General features: G+C 49.1%; 1 protein-coding gene across 5 annotated transcripts in view; it reads right to left on the bottom strand.

Annotated features, from left to right (window-relative positions):
* The window catches only part of EIF2D (eukaryotic translation initiation factor 2D), a 113,787-nt gene that overhangs the window by 37,930 nt on the left and 55,256 nt on the right, over positions 1–20,601 (bottom strand). For all 5 annotated transcript variants that reach the window (XM_088448557.1, XM_088448554.1, XM_088448555.1 and 2 more), the window contains 4 exons: positions 18,401–18,663; positions 17,068–17,185; positions 16,100–16,145; positions 15,788–15,891 (listed from right to left, as the gene is read on the bottom strand). In XM_088448557.1, coding sequence (XP_088304683.1) covers positions 15,788–15,891; positions 16,100–16,145; positions 17,068–17,185; positions 18,401–18,663 — 531 coding nt within the window. The remainder of the gene's footprint in view (positions 1–15,787; positions 15,892–16,099; positions 16,146–17,067; positions 17,186–18,400; positions 18,664–20,601) is intronic.

Genomic DNA, 20,601 nt, shown 5'->3' with positions numbered 1-20,601 from the left:
TGGGAGTTGTGCAAACAACCTTCTGGGGAGTAACCCCTTAGGAAGGTGTCATGCAAGAATCCCCAGTAGAGATGGGGGTTTCCCACCTAATGCACTCTTTCTGTGGAAAAGTGGAAAAAGACACCAGTCTTTTTGGAATCTAGAACAGTCTACCTGGAGTGTTCCCTGCTTCCCCCATAAACTCAGTGAGCTATTCAGATTTAGGGAATCCATCTTAAATCACCCTCTGGTGCTGAACACCAGGTTTATCAGGGTTTAGGAGCCGGTACTTCTTCTTCTATAATGAAAATTGAATTAACCGCCCCTGCTAGAGAGGAACATCCACTGATGAATGATGCTCCTCCTCTCAGAGATAGACCCAGAGGAAGAAAACGATGTATCCTCTGCCTCCTCAAATGATATAACAGAATCTGAAAACAGGGTGGACTGAAAGGATGGTGCAGGCCATCTATATGCTTAGACGGCTGATGCCTTATTTGCTTGTAATATCTGCAGATAGGTAGATGCTAAAAACCAGAACTGAGTGGACATAACGCTCCATCAGGGGCTGGCTGGCAACTTTTAGACTGGGGGGCACATGCAATCAAGTGGCCAGGGCTTTTCTACCAGCACATGGCAATTTACCACCTTATCTTGCCATTCAATCCCATGGTAACATTCTGTATTTAAAAATCTTAAACTAGAGGCAAATTTACTCTATTGCACAGCCCAAAACAATCAGGATAAAAACAAATTACTATGACTGCATCTCTATAATAAGCAGAGACATAAAAATTAAGTACTGTATGTACAGCACTTGTCACACTCCCGGTAGGCTCTATCTCTCCTCACTGATTGATGCTGGGAGGAGGCGGCCACGCCTCTGCCCAGTACCAGTCAATGAGTATAAATGTCCACTTGATTTGGTTGCGATTTCGCAATTCAGTATATGTACGGATATAATTATTTTTGGTGTCCCTGAATCACAGAAACCTGCCCTCTCCTTTTATATGCCATGAATGAGACGGGTTGGGTATGGATTGCCGACGGTTGGGATGCCGCTGGTCAGAACACTGACAGCGGCATCCCGACAGTCAGAATAAGGAAATATGCTAGCACTAATTCTAACCCTCCCTCCCCGGAGCCTAAACCCAACCTCCCCCCTAGTTTCAAAGCCTAACCTCCCATTCCCCGCACCCTAAACCTAACATTCCTTCCCTGGTGCCTAAACCTAACCCCCTCCCTAGTGCCTAAACCTAACCTCTGTTGCTTCTATGCTGCAAGGTCCCTGTACTGCACCAGAGGAATGTGCTTTATCTAGGCAACCATGGTTTGTCCTCCCACTTACCTAGCTACACCGTACAGTTGCCTATAGTTGTAGGTGATAGAGAGCTAGCAATGCACAGCCTGGTATTGCATTCAGTGACGCAGGCTATGGTAAAGTATACTTTCCTTCACAGTACAATGTTTTCCTTTATGGTAATGGGGGAAGTGAGCTGTACTTCTCAGCTATGGTTTGCGAGTCAGGACATTTCTTTTGTTCAACTTATCAGGTGGCTGCTGAACAACAGCTGCATTTAGTTTTATTCAACATCACTGTCTGATAGCAGATCCCAGGCTTCTCCTCGTCAGGCTCCTGGCTCATGCTTCTCCTCCCACCTCCTGCAGGCAGACTCATGCCTCTTCTCCCACCTCCAGCTACCCATCTCCTGCACGCAGACTCATGCCTCTTCTCCCACCTCCAGCTATCCATCTCCTGCACGCAGACTCATGCTTTTCCTCCCACCTCCAGCTACCCCATCTCCTGCACGCAGACTCATGCCTCTTCTCCCACCTCCAGCTACCCATCTCCTGCACGCAGACTCATGCTTTTCCTCCCACCTCCAGGTACACATCTTCTGCAGGCAGAATCATGCATCTCCTCCCCCCTCCAGCTACCCATCTCCTACACGCAGACTAATGCTTCTCCACCCACCAACCAGCTACCCATCTCCTGCATGCAGATTCATGCGTCTCCTCCCACCTACAGCTACCCATCTCATGCATGCAGACTCATGCTTCTTCTCCCACCTCAGCTACCCATCTTCTGCAGGCAGACTCATGCATCTCATCCCACCTCCAGCTACCCATCTTCTGCACGCAGACTCATGCTTTTCCTCCCACCTCCAGCTACCCATCTCCTACATGCAGACTCATGCTTTTCCTCCCACCTCCAGCTACCCATTTCTTGCATGCAGACTCACGCGTCTCCTCCCACCTCCACCTACCCATCTCCTGCACGCAGACTCATTCCTCCACTCCCACCTCCAGCTACCCATCTCCTGCACGCGGACTCATGCTTTTCCTCCCACCTCCAGCTACCCATCTCCAGCAGGCAAACTCATTCTTCTCCTCCCACCTCCAGCTACCCATCTTCTTCAGGCAGACTCATTCCTCTTCTCCCACCTCCAGCTACCCATCTTCTGCACGCAGACTCATGCCTCTTCTCCCACCTCCAGCTACCCATCTCCTGCACGCAGACTCATGCTTTTCCTCCCACCTCCAGCTACCCATCTTCTGCAGGCAGACTCATGCTTCTCCTCCCACCTCCAGCTATCCATCTTCTGCACGCAGACTCATGCCTCTTCTCCCACCTCCAGCTACCCATCTTCTGCACGCAGACTCATGCTTTTCCTCCCACCTCCAGCTACCCATCTTCTGCAGGCAGACTCATGCTTCTCCTCCCACCTCCAGCTATCCATCTTCTGCACGCAGACTCACGCCTCTTCTCCCACCTCCAGCTACCCATCTTCTGCAGGCAGACTCATGCTTCTCCTCCCACCTCCAGCTACCCATCTCCTGCACGCACTCATGCTTCTTCTCCCACCTCCAGCTACCCATTTCCTGCATGCAGACTCATGCCTCTTCTCCCACCTCCAGCTACCCATCTCCTGCATGCAGACTCATGCTTTTCCTCCCACCTCCAGCTACCCATCTTCTGCAGGCAGACTCATGCATCTCCTCCCACCTACAGCTACCCATCTTCTGCACGCAGACTCATGCTTTTCCTCCCACCTCCAGCTACCAATCTTCTGCAGGCAGACTCATGCATCTCCTCCCACCTCCAGATACCCATCTTCTGCATGCAGACTCATGCTTTTCCTCCCACCTCCAGCTACCCATCTCCTGCACGCAGACTCATGCTTTTCCTTCCACCTCCAGCTACCCATCTTCTGCACGCAGACTCATGCCTCTTCACCCACCTCCAGCTACCCATCTCCTGCACGCAGACTCATGCTTTTCCTCCCACCTCCAGGTACACATCTTCTGCAGGCAGAATCATGCATCTCCTCCCCCCTCCAGCTACCCATCTCCTACACGCAGACTAATGCTTCTCCACCCACCAACCAGCTACCCATCTCCTGCATGCAGATTCATGCGTCTCCTCCCACCTACAGCTACCCATCTCATGCATGCAGACTCATGCTTCTTCTCCCACCTCAGCTACCCATCTTCTGCAGGCAGACTCATGCATCTCATCCCACCTCCAGCTACCCATCTTCTGCACGCAGACTCATGCTTTTCCTCCCACCTCCAGCTACCCATCTCCTACATGCAGACTCATGCTTTTCCTCCCACCTCCAGCTACCCATTTCTTGCATGCAGACTCACGCGTCTCCTCCCACCTCCACCTACCCATCTCCTGCACGCAGACTCATTCCTCCACTCCCACCTCCAGCTACCCATCTCCTGCACGCGGACTCATGCTTTTCCTCCCACCTCCAGCTACCCATCTCCAGCAGGCAAACTCATTCTTCTCCTCCCACCTCCAGCTACCCATCTTCTTCAGGCAGACTCATTCCTCTTCTCCCACCTCCAGCTACCCATCTTCTGCACGCAGACTCATGCCTCTTCTCCCACCTCCAGCTACCCATCTCCTGCACGCAGACTCATGCTTTTCCTCCCACCTCCAGCTACCCATCTTCTGCAGGCAGACTCATGCTTCTCCTCCCACCTCCAGCTATCCATCTTCTGCACGCAGACTCATGCCTCTTCTCCCACCTCCAGCTACCCATCTTCTGCACGCAGACTCATGCTTTTCCTCCCACCTCCAGCTACCCATCTTCTGCAGGCAGACTCATGCTTCTCCTCCCACCTCCAGCTATCCATCTTCTGCACGCAGACTCACGCCTCTTCTCCCACCTCCAGCTACCCATCTTCTGCAGGCAGACTCATGCTTCTCCTCCCACCTCCAGCTACCCATCTCCTGCACGCACTCATGCTTCTTCTCCCACCTCCAGCTACCCATTTCCTGCATGCAGACTCATGCCTCTTCTCCCACCTCCAGCTACCCATCTCCTGCATGCAGACTCATGCTTTTCCTCCCACCTCCAGCTACCCATCTTCTGCAGGCAGACTCATGCATCTCCTCCCACCTACAGCTACCCATCTTCTGCACGCAGACTCATGCTTTTCCTCCCACCTCCAGCTACCAATCTTCTGCAGGCAGACTCATGCATCTCCTCCCACCTCCAGATACCCATCTTCTGCATGCAGACTCATGCTTTTCCTCCCACCTCCAGCTACCCATCTCCTGCACGCAGACTCATGCTTTTCCTTCCACCTCCAGCTACCCATCTTCTGCACGCAGACTCATGCCTCTTCACCCACCTCCAGCTACCCATCTCCTGCACGCAGACTCATGCTTTTCCTCCCACCTCCAGCTACACATCTCCTGCACGCAGACTCATGCTTTTCCTCCCACCTCCAGCTACCCATCTTCTGCACGCAGACTCATGCCTCTTCTCCCACCTCCAGCTACCCATCTCCTGCACGCAGACTCATGCTTTTCCTCCCACCTCCAGCTACCCATCTTCGGCAGGCAGACTCATGCATCACCTCCCACCTCCAGATACCCATCTCCTGCACGCAGACTCATGCCTCTTCTGCCACCTCCAGCTACCCATCTCCTACACGCAGAATCATGCCTCTCCTCCCACCTCCAGCTACCCATCTTCTCCACGCAGACTCACGCCTCTTCTCCCACCTCCAGCTACCCATCTCCTACACGCAGACTCATGCTTCTCCTCCCACCTCCAGCTACCCATCTCCTGCACGCAGACTCATGCTTCTCCTCCCACCTCCAGCTACCCATCTCCTGCACGCAGACTCATGCTTCTCCTCCCACCTCCAGCTACCCATCTCCTGCACGCAGACTCATGCTTCTCCTCCCACCTGCAGCTACCCATCTCCTGCATGCAGACTCATGCTTTTCCTCCCACCTCCAGCTACCCATCTTCTGCAGGCAGACTCATGCATCTCCTCCCACCTCCAGCTACCCATCTTCTGCACGCAGACTCATGTTTCTCCTCCCACCTCCAGCTACCCATCTCCTGCACGCACTCATGCTTCTTCTCCCACCTCCAGCTACCCATTTCCTGCATGCAGACTCATGCCTCTTCTCCCACCTCCAGCTACCCATCTCCTGCACGCAGACTCATGCTTTTCCTCCCACCTCCAGCTACCCATCTTCTGCAGGCAAACTCATGCTTCTCCTCCCACCTCCACCTACCCATCTCCTGAACGCAGACTCATGCCGCTTCTCCCACCTCCAGCTACCCATCTCCTGCACGCAGACTCATGCTTTTCCTCCCACCTCCAGCTACCCATGTTCTGCAGACTCATGCTTCTCCTCCCACCTCCAGCTACCCATCTCCTGCACGCACTCATGCGTCTTCTCCCACCTCCAGCTACCCATTTCCTGCATGCAGACTCATGCCTCTTCTCCCACCTCCAGCTACCCATCTCCTGCACGCAGACTCATGCTTTTCCTCCCACCTCCAGCTACCCATCTTCTGCAGGCAAACTCATGCTTCTCCTCCCACCTCCACCTACCCATCTCCTGAACGCAGACTCATGCCGCTTCTCCCACCTTCAGCTACCCATCTCCTGCACGCAGACTCATGCTTTTCCTCCCACCTCCAGCTACCCATGTTCTGCAGGCAGACTCATGCATCTCCTCCCACCTCCAGATACCCATCTTCTGCACACAGACTCATGCCTCTTCTCCCACCTCCAGCTACCCATCTCCTGCACGCAGACTCATGCTTTTCCTCCCACCTCCAGCTACCCATCTTCTGCATGCAGACTCATGCTTTTCCTCCCACCTCCAGCTACCCATCTCCTGCACGCAGACTCATGCTTTTCCTCCCACCTCCAGCTACCCATCTTCTGCACGCAGACTCATGCCTCTTCACCCACCTCCAGCTACCCATCTCCTGCACGCAGACTCATGCTTTTCCTCCCACCTCCAGCTACCCATCTCCTGCAATGCAGACTCATGCTTTCCTCCCACCTCCAGCTACCCATCTCCTGCACGCAGACTCATGCTTTTCCTCCCACCTCCAGCTACCCATCTTCTGCACGCAGACTCATGCTTTTCCTCCCACCTCCAGCTACCCATCTTCTGCACGCAGACTCATGCCTCTTCTCCCACCTCCAGCTACCCATCTCCTGCACGCAGACTCATGCTTTTCCTCCCACCTCCAGCTACCCCATCTTCTGCACGCAGACTCATGCCTCTTCTCCCACCTCCAGCTACCCATCTCCTGCACGCAGACTCATGCTTTTCCTCCCACCTCCAGCTACCCCATCTCCTGCACGCAGACTCATGCCTCTTCTCCCACCTCCAGCAACCCATCTCCTGCACGCAGACTCATGCTTTTCCTCCCACCTCCAGGTACACATCTTCTGCAGGCAGAATCATGCATCTCCTCCCCCCTCCAGCTACCCATCTCCTACACGCAGACTAATGCTTCTCCACCCACCAACCAGCTACCCATCTCCTGCATGCAGACTCATGCGTCTCCTCCCACCTACAGCTACCCATCTCATGCATGCAGACTCATGCTTCTTCTCCCACCTCCAGCTACCCATCTTCTGCAGGCAGACTCATGCATCTCCTCCCACCTCCAGCTACCCATCTTCTGCACGCAGACTCATGCTTTTCCTCCCACCTCCAGCTACCCATCTCCTACATGCAGACTCATGCTTTTCCTCCCACCTCCAGCTACCCATTTCTTGCATGCAGACTCACGCGTCTCCTCCCACCTCCACCTACCCATCTCCTGCACGCAGACTCATTCCTCCACTCCCACCTCCAGCTACCCATCTCCTGCACGCGGACTCATGCTTTTCCTCCCACCTCCAGCTACCCATCTCCAGCAGGCAAACTCATTCTTCTCCTCCCACCTCCAGCTACCCATCTTCTTCAGGCAGACTCATTCCTCTTCTCCCACCTCCAGCTACCCATCTTCTGCACGCAGACTCAAGCTTTTCCTCCCACCTCCAGCTACCCATCTTCTGCAGGCAGACTCATGCATCTCCTCCCACCTCCAGCTACCCATCTTATGCACGCAGACTCATGCCTCTTCTCCCACCTCCAGCTACCCATCTCCTGCACGCAGACTCATGCTTTTCCTCCCACCTCCAGCTACCCATCTTCTGCAGGCAGACTCATGCTTCTCCTCCCACCTCCAGCTATCCATCTTCTGCACGCAGACTCATGCCTCTTCTCCCACCTCCAGCTACCCATCTTCTGCACGCAGACTCATGCTTTTCCTCCCACCTCCAGCTACCCATCTTCTGCAGGCAGACTCATGCTTCTCCTCCCACCTCCAGCTATCCATCTTCTGCACGCAGACTCACGCCTCTTCTCCCACCTCCAGCTACCCATTTCCTGCATGCAGACTCATGCCTCTTCTCCCACCTCCAGCTACCCATCTCCTGCATGCAGACTCATGCTTTTCCTCCCACCTCCAGCTACCCATCTTCTGCAGGCAGACTCATGCATCTCCTCCCACCTACAGCTACCCATCTTCTGCACGCAGACTCATGCTTTTCCTCCCACCTCCAGCTACCCATCTCCTGCACGCAGACTCATGCTTTTCCTCCCACCTCCAGCTACCCATCTTCTGCATGCAGACTCATGCTTTTCCTCCCACCTCCAGCTACCCATCTCCTGCACGCAGACTCATGCTTTTCCTCCCACCTCCAGCTACCCATCTTCTGCACGCAGACTCATGCCTCTTCACCCACCTCCAGCTACCCATCTCCTGCACGCAGACTCATGCTTTTCCTCCCACCTCCAGCTACACATCTCCTGCACGCAGACTCATGCTTTTCCTCCCACCTCCAGCTACCCATCTTCTGCACGCAGACTCATGCCTCTTCTCCCACCTCCAGCTACCCATCTCCTGCACGCAGACTCATGCTTTTCCTCCCACCTCCAGCTACCCATCTTCGGCAGGCAGACTCATGCATCACCTCCCACCTCCAGATACCCATCTCCTGCACGCAGACTCATGCCTCTTCTGCCACCTCCAGCTACCCATCTCCTACACGCAGAATCATGCCTCTCCTCCCACCTCCAGCTACCCATCTTCTCCACGCAGACTCACGCCTCTTCTCCCACCTCCAGCTACCCATCTCCTACACGCAGACTCATGCTTCTCCTCCCACCTCCAGCTACCCATCTCCTGCACGCAGACTCATGCTTCTCCTCCCACCTCCAGCTACCCATCTCCTGCACGCAGACTCATGCTTCTCCTCCCACCTGCAGCTACCCATCTCCTGCATGCAGACTCATGCTTTTCCTCCCACCTCCAGCTACCCATCTTCTGCAGGCAGACTCATGCATCTCCTCCCACCTCCAGCTACCCATCTTCTGCACGCAGACTCATGCTTCTCCTCCCACCTCCAGCTACCCATCTCCTGCACGCACTCATGCTTCTTCTCCCACCTCCAGCTACCCATTTCCTGCATGCAGACTCATGCCTCTTCTCCCACCTCCAGCTACCCATCTCCTGCACGCAGACTCATGCTTTTCCTCCCACCTCCAGCTACCCATCTTCTGCAGGCAAACTCATGCTTCTCCTCCCACCTCCACCTACCCATCTCCTGAACGCAGACTCATGCCGCTTCTCCCACCTCCAGCTACCCATCTCCTGCACGCAGACTCATGCTTTTCCTCCCACCTCCAGCTACCCATGTTCTGCAGACTCATGCTTCTCCTCCCACCTCCAGCTACCCATCTCCTGCACGCACTCATGCGTCTTCTCCCACCTCCAGCTACCCATTTCCTGCATGCAGACTCATGCCTCTTCTCCCACCTCCAGCTACCCATCTTCTGCATGCAGACTCATGCTTTTCCTCCCACCTCCAGCTACCCATCTCCTGCACGCAGACTCATGCTTTTCCTCCCACCTCCAGCTACCCATCTTCTGCACGCAGACTCATGCCTCTTCACCCACCTCCAGCTACCCATCTCCTGCACGCAGACTCATGCTTTTCCTCCCACCTCCAGCTACCCATCTCCTGCACGCAGACTCATGCTTTTCCTCCCACCTCCAGCTACCCATCTCCTGCACGCAGACTCATGCTTTTCCTCCCACCTCCAGCTACCCATCTTCTGCACGCAGACTCATGCTTTTCCTCCCACCTCCAGCTACCCATCTTCTGCACGCAGACTCATGCCTCTTCTCCCACCTCCAGCTACCCATCTCCTGCACGCAGACTCATGCTTTTCCTCCCACCTCCAGCTACCCATCTTCGGCAGGCAGACTCATGCATCACCTCCCACCTCCAGCTACCCATCTCCTGCACGCAGACTCATGCTTCTCCTCCCACCTCCAGCTACCCATCTCCTGCACGCAGACTCATGCTTCTCCTCCCACCTGCAGCTACCCATCTCCTGCATGCAGACTCATGCTTTTCCTCCCACCTCCAGCTACCCATCTTCTGCACGCAGACTCATGCTTCTCCTCCCACCTCCATATACCAATTTCCTTACACCTCCATATGCCCATCTCCTGCACCCAGGCTCATGCCTCTCATCCCACCTCCTGCTCTCACCCTATTATTATCATCCTACATCATTCCCTCTTCATCACTGATAGCATCATATATGCTAGTCATTAGGACTCCCACGTGAACATCCCCACAGCAGTACACCTTTATTCCTGTTGCGCTGTATAGCACAGCACGTTCTCTTGTCACACCAGCTGCCGTGCCATTTCCCATCCTCTCTCTCACTTCTGTCTCCTCAAGTTCAGCACAGTCATCGGCTCTAAATCAGTCACACATCCCAAATATTGTGTTACACATGATCTAGGGCCACAGTCCTGATCAATCCAGGACCTGAACAATAGAGGACTCCTCCACACCCACCCGGACCCCTCTCCCGTTTCACAGTCACCGCTCCTATTACAGTACCGCTGGTGCAACGCTCAGCACCGGGACCTCTCTCCCGCTGCATTGCTCCCTGGAAGTAGCAGCTATGCCAGCGTGCACAACATGTGCCAACGTTCTGAGCCACTTATAGCCGGTACACAGCATATTACTTGTCCCATCGCGTTCCACATTCGAAACCACTGCCAACCGCCAGTTGAGCTGCTTATCCGCCCACTAATACCCACTACCCCAGCATCCATTCAAATCGCCTTTATGTTCCAGCACCAACCGCAGCCCCCAGTGCTTACAGCCGCACTGACAGGAAGGAGGGAGTGCAGAGGAGGGGGGGGGGCGCAGACCGAGGCCTTGAACCATAGATGCAGGTGGAGGGCCGGGCCCTAGGTCAGTCTGGGCCCCATAGCATTCGCAGCCCCTTGAACCTACGCTAGTTGCGCCACTGCACACATACAGTATTCATAGTCACATACATACAGTTACACACAAACATTTATTCACAGTCACACACTAATACACACATTCATACAGTCACACACCGAGGCACAAATGCACAGTCATACAGTCACATACACACAGTTACACACCTAATACACATGCATACAGTTACACAATAATACACACACAAATACACACCTAGTCACAAATCAATACACACACAGTGCACATATACATAGTTACACAAATACATAAATATATTCACAGACACACATACACACAGTCACAGATTCACAGAATTTCACACACATACAGACACACATACACACACTTATCTATAAACACATACATACAGTTACAGAGACACACACATATACATACACACACACACGGATACATACATACATACAGTTACATAGACGCATATATACACACATACATGCATACAGTTCGAGAAACATACATACACACAGTATATACATGCATAGTCAGAGACACATACATACACTTATGCACACACAGATACATACACAGTCACAGACACCCCCTTTCCTCTCTAATCACCCGACAGCAAGACATTCATACACACAGATACATACACAGTTACAGAACCCCCCCCCCTTCCTCCCAATCACCTTACAGCCGGGCATGATACAGTATACAGTACTCACTGTTGTCTGCTCCATCTGGCCTAGCCTCTGACTCCCGTGTAGCCCCGCCCCCTGTCCCGACTCCACTTCCCTGTTAGCCTGCTTCGAACTGCACTGCAGCTGCAATTATCGATGGCCAGGGGGCACGCTGCGAGAGGGGGCCCTGGGTGATGTGCACTCAACAAGGAGAATAGGAGGCGGAACAAGAGGTAGGACGTCCGATAGAGCAGAGAGGACCAGCCCCAGCCGACAGCCTGCTCCTGCTATGTATAGAGCACGGCTGCGGGCGGCCCTGGACCACTAAAATTTTACCGGCCCGGGGGGACACATGCACTCTGCCCCCCCGGCCCAGCCCGCCACTGCCCTTCATCCAGAAAGGATGTATGGGAAGAGGAAACATAACAGGCTGTAATCACTGTGTGTAATCCAAAGTGGGAGACAGTGTGGGGGCTGATAAGCAGTCCACGACCTGCGTCATAACCTGAGACCAGGAGGACATTCAAGGTGACCCCTGAACAGGTGCTGGCGAGGTTGTCTGTTGTGGTGTATAACAATCAAACCACAGTCCATCCTGTATAAAATCCTGAGAGGCCAACTGCACAGGATTTACATGAAACCAGCACAGGGACAACAGTCTCTTGTGTACCCTTGGCCTGGGACAGGGGAAGTACTTGCAAGTAACCTACAACCAGTGTAAGGTTAACAATGATATTTCACCCTTTTCACAGATTAAAATAAATGTGAAGTACTCCCTAACCCCTATGCACCAGGTAGTTGGGGGCTAGGAAAAACATTTTTTTTTTCCAGCAGAGTTAGCATAAGTCAATTAAAATGCATATAATATATTTGCAAAAGGGCATTAAAATCAACTACCTAAACACATAAGTTTGGTAGGATCTACATGCACATAAATATATTTGCAAATGCAATCACATTGTTAGGATATACAGTGCCTTGCAAAAATATTCACCTCCCTTTGGCTTTTTACCTTTTTTATTACATTACAACCTGTAATTTATTTATTTTTTTTAATCTGAATTTTATGCGATGGATCTGCACAAAATTGTCTAATTTGGTGAAGTGAAATGAGAAAAATATATATAAAAAGGAATCTTTAAAAATTAAATTCTGAAAATTGGCATCTGCATATGTAATCACCCCCTTTGCTATGAAGCCCCTCAAAAATTCTGGTGCAACCAATTACCTTCAGAAGTCACACAATTAGTGAAATGAAGTCCACCTGTGTGAAATCTAAGTGTCACATGATCTGTCAGTATAAACACACCTTTTCTGAAAGGCCCCAGAGGCTGCAACACCACTAAGCAAGAGGCATCACACCATGAAGACCAAGGAGCTCTCCAAACAAGTCAGGGACAAAGTTGATCCCTTGGAGCACCATCAAATTCATCATCATCATCAAATGGAAAGAACATGGTACCACAACAAACCTGCCAAGAGAGGGCCGCACGGGCAAGAAGGGCATTAATCAGAGAGGCAGCACAGAGACCAAAGGTAACCCTGAAGGAGCTGCAGAGTTCCACATCAGAGACTGGTGTATCTGTGCATGTGACCACAATAAGCCGTACACTCCATAGAGCTGGGCTTTATGGAAGAGTGGCCAGAAAAAAGCCATTACTTAGTGATAAAAATAAGAAGACACGATTTGAGTTTGCCAAAAGAAGGCATGTGGGCGACTCCCCAAATGTATGGAGGAAGGTGCTCTGGCCAGATGAGACTAAAATTTAACTTTTCGGCCATCAAGGAAAACGCTATGTCTGGCGCAAACCCAACAAATCCCATCACCCCAAGAACACCATCCCCACAGTGAAACATGGTGGTGGCAGCATCATGCTGTGGGGATGTTTTTCAGCAGCAGGGACTGGGAAACTGATTTGAGTCAAGGGAAAGATGGATGGTGCTAAATACAGAGTTATTCTTGAGCAAAACCTGTTTCAGTCTGCCTGTGATTTGAGACTGGGATGTAGGTTCACATTCCAGCAGGACAATGACCCGAAGCATACTGCTAAAGCAACCATCGAGTGGTTTAAGGGGAAACATTTAAAATGTGTTGGAATGGCCTAGTCAAAGCTCAGAACTCAATCCAATTGAGAATCTGTGGTCAGACTTGAAGATTGCTGTTCACAAGCGGAAACAATCCATGAAGGAGCTGGAGTAGGTTTGCCTTGAGGAATGGGCAAAAATCCCAGGGGCAAGATGTGGCAAGCTCATAAAGACTTATCCATAGCAACTTGCAGCTGTAACTGCCGCAAAAGGTGGCTCGACAAATTACTGACTTAAGGGGGCTGAATAGTTATGCATGCTGAAGTTTTCTGTTATGTTGTCCTAAATGTTGTTTGATTCACAATATAAAAAAAACACAACTTCACAATAGTAGGCATGTTCTGTGAATGAAATGATGCACACCTTCAAATAATCCATTTTAATTCCAGGTTGTGAGGCAACAAAACATGAAAAATGCAAAGGGGGTGAATACTTTTGCAAGGCACTGTAAGTGCAATGCATACAAATAGGCACCTAATCAACTTATACAAACACAAAAGTTGGTAGGATTCCAGTGCTATATACCTATGTCCTAGGAGATCGGTATACTCAGAGAGACCAAATCTCCCCTTAGCAGACATTTCCATGATCAATTGCAGCGGAGCGTCTCCAATTAATTAGGAGAGAGGGGGATGGCAGCTCAGCCTTCACAAGTAAAGGTGAAGTACAATTTAACCCCTACACTTCCTGGTAGTTGAGGGTCAAATGGAGCAATAGCAGTGAATCATAAATAAAACCTGCCTGAACTCCTGTTTCCATTTCTGCATAGCACATATATACGTATAAAAGGTAACAATACAACATTTCCACCTTCACAAATATCTTAATGACTGAGAAGTACTCACAGAAACTCCCACCCCAAGAGGATGGAGTGAAAACAGTGATAGTTTTAACTGACAGACAGAAATTAAAGACAGTGTCAATACAGCAGCTAGCAAACAGTCACATACAATGCATTTGTAATATAATTACAATCGGCTCTAAATCAACTACAGCAACGCAAAGGAATGGTAGGACATAGAGCACCGTATACCTTAACCAAGGGAGAGGTATACAGGGAGACTGACCCAGACCCTCATGAGACCAACAGCTAAAGGGCGCACAGAGTGTGGATCGTAAGCATCTCATACACGTGGAGGGTAGGCGGAGCAACCTAGACGCGCAAAACCATTCTTGGGGACTGCGTCTGGTTCGGGAGAGGGGCTGCTGAGGGGAGCGCCTACCTTCCCTAAGCTGCATTAACCAACCGGGTACGCTGGGCTCGTGGCAGCAGATTGAGTCTGCTGCCAATCCCCTGCTTCAGACGATAGAGCCCCATCTGGTGTAGTAAGGATGCGGACAATCCCTGGTCCTTACAGCAGCGGCTTCCAGTGCGTCTCTGACACCAGAAGCGAGGAATCACCTTACCTGACATCTCCGAGCATCCAGTGCAGTCCGATTAAGTATTGCTTCTAGCCAAGATCAGCCACGACCCGCCAAAATCACCAGCACAATTACTGATGCTGCGGCCTGGCGGAGGTAGATGGAGTTGCAGTACGTGCATCTTGATACAGATGCTTGGTACTGCCAACTCAAAAGAAAACAAAATAAAATCAAACTAAATAGCTGACTGCCTAAGCAGTCCCGTTACAAAGGTGCGCCTGATCCTGCAGCACCAAACAAACAAGTTCTATGGCTAGGGGTGGGGTATACATGGAGGAGGACCCAGGGTATTGTGGGAGCCAAAACTTTAACTGTTTGGTGCCTGGTCTTCCAACTATAATATCCCCATGGTATCCCTGAGGATCCCTATGGACCCCGAAAAAGAAACATTCATATTTACCAGAAGGCTCTTATCATGAACGGAGTCTCGGACTAGGAGAGTAACCAACCTCGATAGCACAGTATAGCTGGTATAATGCAGCACAGATCTAGGGGAATCCCCTTGGTCTCTATGTATCTGTCCTGCTTTCTGCGGTCTGGAAATGGCCTTATAGACTGTATGCGGCATTCCCATTGCATCTGGGCAATACAGGATTTAATGTATTATATTTAAAATAATATATTGTAATTCAGATGCGAAAACACAGAACACAATTTACTACTTAAGGCGCATTCACACAACGATTTTTTTAACGATTATCGATAACGATATCGTTTATCGGTCAAAAAATAGTTCACTTTCTGAGTTAAAACAATGAACGATTATCGTTCATGCGCGTTCACGTTTGTAGTTCAGTCAGACTGACCAACTCAACGATTTTCAGTAAGGGAATATGCAAAAATCGTTTGTAGTTCAAAAAATTTGTTCATTACATTTAGTAAATGAACAATTTTAGTAAACGATTTTCGTTCATTTTTCCCTTGAAAAAATTAACGAAAATCATTTACTAAAATCGTTACATTACATTATAACAGTATCACTGTACAGTGCCAACAATATAATTTGTACTTACTCTGGGTGCTTCCAGTCTACTTCCACAATGCTCTCCACTCCCTTACTCAGCTCCTTCACTTGCAATATCTTACGCTGCTGCATGGCCTGCAAGAATTTGGATAGCTGGGGAGAGCATCATACACATTAATGACGTTGTATACAACATTTATTAGAAAATGACCAAAAACATATCACAATCAGTGCTGTCTAGTTCTATTTCACAACAGGCTCAATGTAAGCATGCCTGCCCAGAGCCTTGGTGGATGGATGTAACACCACTTTCAGGTAAGCAGTAGATTAGGAGTGAATGAGTCATTATTGGTCACATTACCTTTTTGTAACTAGACTTCTTAATGTCCACTTGCTCTCCTTCGGGGCTAAAAATAAACCAAAACAACATGGAAAATGTGTCAAGCATATGTTTGTATGGACCACTAAATAAAAGAAAGATATTCCTATAACTCAACTCATTCATTGCCATTACATTTGCACAGGCTCAAAAAAAAAAAAGTATAGTTAACTCCATCCTGAAATAATATTTATAGTATAAGTAAATACAAACAAACTTATGATTTTTGTATATTAAAAATTGTGACCCAAGAAATACTTTTAGTATTTAATGCTACAGGAAGCCTGACAAATATAGTACACAGTACAGTCTATAGCTCAACTAGGAAGCCTAGTTAAGCAATAACATACAGGGTGATCTGTATTACAGTCTCTCTCCCAAGTCAGGGCATAGAAAAACAGCGCACACTGTATGCAAACAGACATTATGGCTTGGGATTTGGGCAAATGACAGCATTCTACTTACTATGAACAGCTCCCTCCAGACTGCCTCACAAATGTGACATAGGGAGTGAGCATAATGCAGTAACCTGTGTAACTCTCAATTCAAGTCAGGACTTTTGTCTAAGCTGTTTTATGCTTTCTTGGAGGCGTAGAGCATAGAAAAACAAATTTTTGTAAAGTTACATAGTGGTATGCAAAAATGTATTGTATGTAAAAAGCAATTCATGAAAGCCACTATTTAAAAGTGGACAAGTCCTTTAAAACTAAAGTCAGAAAACCAAAAATTCTACTTGTGTATTCAATTTTTGTTTACCAAATTTTAGAAATTTGTTTTTTCCTTCAGTATGGTAAAAGTTAGCACACCCATTTATTTTTTGGTAAGTACATTTAAAAATTATTTTGTTTTTGGCTTTCTGAAAGAATTCCTCAGTGTCATGTGATCATCTAAAGAAGGATAACGTTTCATTTTAATTTGCCCAACTGTAGAAGATGAAGAAGAAAACTCACCAACAGGAGAAGAGATAATTTCGTAGAAAGGTGCTTGTGAGAAGGGGAAGGTCTGACTTCTTCACCTTGTACTTCAGAGCATGAAAGAAGCATTGGTGTAATAAGCTGTCCATGTTTTCTACAATGTTATGAAAGAGAGAAGATTTAAAATAGATAAACATCTGTCTTCACCTCAAATTGCATCCAAATACACGTTTGGATATGACCATTATTTTACTACAAAAAAACATTTTCATTCTCCAAACAAGAAAGGCAAAACAAAACGTGTGTCATACACAGCAGTATAAGAAAAGAGAGGGGCCCTCTGCTTAAACATAAAGATGGCAAAGTACATGTACATCCTCTAGGACGCGAGATTGTGGTACTCAACTGCTCATGCTCCTGGCTGCTAAAATAGATTTAAAGTCCAACCCCACTAGAAGGTGCCGGGGAATATACAGACACCTTCACAAGAGATGGGAAACCAACCATAAGTGTAAGCAAAATGGGGAGCAGGAGAAGGCAGCAACTTTTCATAGTCACAGTGAGCAGCGATGATCCCTACATAGTAGCTATACGTAGTGTACAAATAATTTTTTTTATGTAATAGTAGATAACCCCTTTATATAAAGAAAACGCCAGAACATTACTTTTCATAATCCACGCAAAGGCTGTTTTGTTGGGTATACTGTGTAGTGTGTGGCATGCATATCAGTAAATACACTATTTTTCGGGTACAATAATTAGCACATTTATTTATTATTGTTTATTTGTCTAGTGCCACCTGATTAAGCAGTGATTTCCAGAGAGCATTGAACCTGTCACAATCAGTCCCTAACCTACCCTGCTAGCAGCTATTCCCTAAAACACACACAGGTAGATCTTGGCAGAAGTAAAATTACCTACGAGTATCTTTTAGGACAGCAGGAAGATACCAGAGGAAAACTCCATGCAGATAGGACCCTAATTGGCATTTAGGCCATTGCACACGGCAGCAGCAATGCTAACCACCAGGTCACCTATTTATATTTTCATAGTGAACACATGAGCGCTTTCAGTTATAAAAGATAAAGAACAGAACATAGTTACTGAGGATCTTTGCTGCTCATATTCAGAGTTGAGTTGCTTTTGTACTATTAAGGACATTTTACTAAATAGATTGTTTCCCTCACGGTGAGAAAGCACCGGCCAAACCGTAATAACACAAGAGTGTAAAGGCATACTCAATATAATGTTGTTGTACTTTAAAAATAAAGTTTCCAATTCTGTAAATGTTACTTGAATGTATAGGCACTGTTCCCATCTTTAGGTATTATGGACCTTGCTTATACAGTATATAAAGTATTATTATTACCTTGTGGAGATGTGTGACAGTGGTCAGAGTCCGGCGTTTCTTCTCTCTCTTCACAATTCTCAGAATTCTCCACAATTTCATCTACATCTTGGAGACTAACTGATGCAACTTCCAGTAGACACAAATTTTCCAACCGTTTGTCAGAAACATGGATGTCAGCCAGAGTCTCCGGGGAAATTACCTGTTCCACATTCTCCGCTTCTGGTGCAGCCTCTGTCTCCACTGGAGCCATGATTGGTAGACATGACTTGTCACCATAAGCCCTGACATAACAAAAGTGAAATACAAAAATGTAATCAAAGGGTTAACTGGCTTTAAGAGCACGCTAACAGTTAGTAACCAAGTTATAATAAGTGTTAGACCAATAAAAAGAAATTTGCTTCCTATGTATTTTGAAAAATTTTAACCTGTGTCAATAAATCACCCACAAAGACAAAAAAGTAGAGATATGGTAAGAACTTACCCTCATCTCTTTTTCTACGAGGTCCATAGGGTTCACAGGGTGACCTTGGGGTATAGGTGATGCAGAGTCATCCGGGCACCTAATGCAGTAAATTTTTCTCCCATGATGCAACGGGTCTCCTTCTATACCCCTCCCCCGGGCCGGAGGCTACTCAGTTACGTAGCAAGTCAAAGGCCGGAGGAGGATAAAAGAGAGTCTGGAACACACTAGAATCACATTCTCACACAGAAGGAGACGGAAAACCGGTGACCAGATTGAAGCCCAACTGAAGGTGCGTCAGGGCGGGTGCCCTGTGGACCATATGGAACCACACTGAAAAGGCTGAGATATGGACCTTCAAGTGTAGCAAGGTGGAGACCAAGGTCCAAACCCGCCTGCAGGAAAGCCAACACTCTGGATATCCTAAACACCTGGGGGTCATAATTTTTTGGATGACACCATTCAAAATAGGTATGCCATTCCCTGTGGTAAATTCTAGCAGAAGCAGGTTTACGTGCTCTGAGCATAGTGTTAACCACGTAGCCGGAAAAACCCTTGGACCTTAAGAGGGATGTCTCAAGAGCCACGCCGTCAAAGACAGATGACCCAGATCTGGGTAGAGGCAAGGACCCTGAGACAACCGGACGTTGAGGCAACAGCCACGGAGTGTCGATGGAGAGACTCCGAAGATCTGCGTACCATGGACGTCGGGGCCACGCTGGAGCCACCAGCAGGACCGTGCTGACCTCTTGTTTGAAATTTCGAAGAACACAAGGAAGAAGAGAGAACGGAGGAAACCGGTACACAAACTGGAAGGTCCACTTGTCTGACAGAGCGTCCACCAAAAGAGCTCTGGCGTCTCTTGTCCTGGACCCGTACTGTGATTTAGTCGAGAGGCCATGAGGTCCACGTCTGGAAGGCCCCACTTGTCCACTAGGAGCTGAAACACTTCTTGGTGAAGAGACCATTCCCCAGGATACAAGTCGTGATGGCTGAGGAAGTCAGCTTCCCAATTCAGCAATTCTGGAATGAACACCGCCGATATGGCTGGTGGATGGCCTTCCGCCCATGTCAGACTGCGTGACACCTCTGTCATTGCTGCCTGACTTCGAGTTCCTCCTTGACGGTTTAGGTAAGCCACCGTCGTGGCGTTGTCTGACTGCACTTGCACGGGCTTTCTGTGAAGCAGCAGCCTGGCTTGTTGTAGGGCCCAGAAGACTGCCAGAAGTTCCAATATGTTGATTGGTAGCGCAGATTCCTCTGCGGTCCATCTTCCCTGAAAGGAGTGTGAACCTGTTACTGCGCCCCAACCCCGAAGACTGGCGTCCGTCGCCAGAAGGACCCAGTCTGAGATCCAAAAGGGACACCCCCTGGTGAGGTGGATCGTCTGTAGCCACGAAGTCAAAGACAGGCGCACCCTCTGGAGAGAGCACCATCGTTTGAGTCCGCATATGATGGGGAAATCTGTCCCACTTGGAGAGGATCGATTGCTGCAGAGGCCGAGAATGAAACTGGGCACACTCCACCATAGATCCCAGTAACTACATTGCTGAGTGGACTGACACTCGGTGACTTTGAAGGCATCTGCGTACAAGCGTCTGCAAAGTGGAGATCTTTTCTGCTGTCAGCAAAATCCTTTGCTGTTGTGAATCCAACAGAGCTCCCAGATGGAGCATCCTTTGAGACGGAGTCAGTGAGGACTTCTTCAAATTGACTAACCACCCATGTACCTGGAGCACAAATATTATTCACTGCAGGT

This window comes from Taudactylus pleione, unplaced genomic scaffold (assembly GCF_031769625.1).
Source record: "Taudactylus pleione unplaced genomic scaffold, aTauple2 ptg000458l, whole genome shotgun sequence".
Taxonomy (NCBI): domain Eukaryota; kingdom Metazoa; phylum Chordata; class Amphibia; order Anura; family Myobatrachidae; genus Taudactylus; species Taudactylus pleione.
The sequence above is the reverse complement of the archived record's forward strand: the minus strand, read 5'-3'. Positions and strand labels throughout refer to the sequence as shown.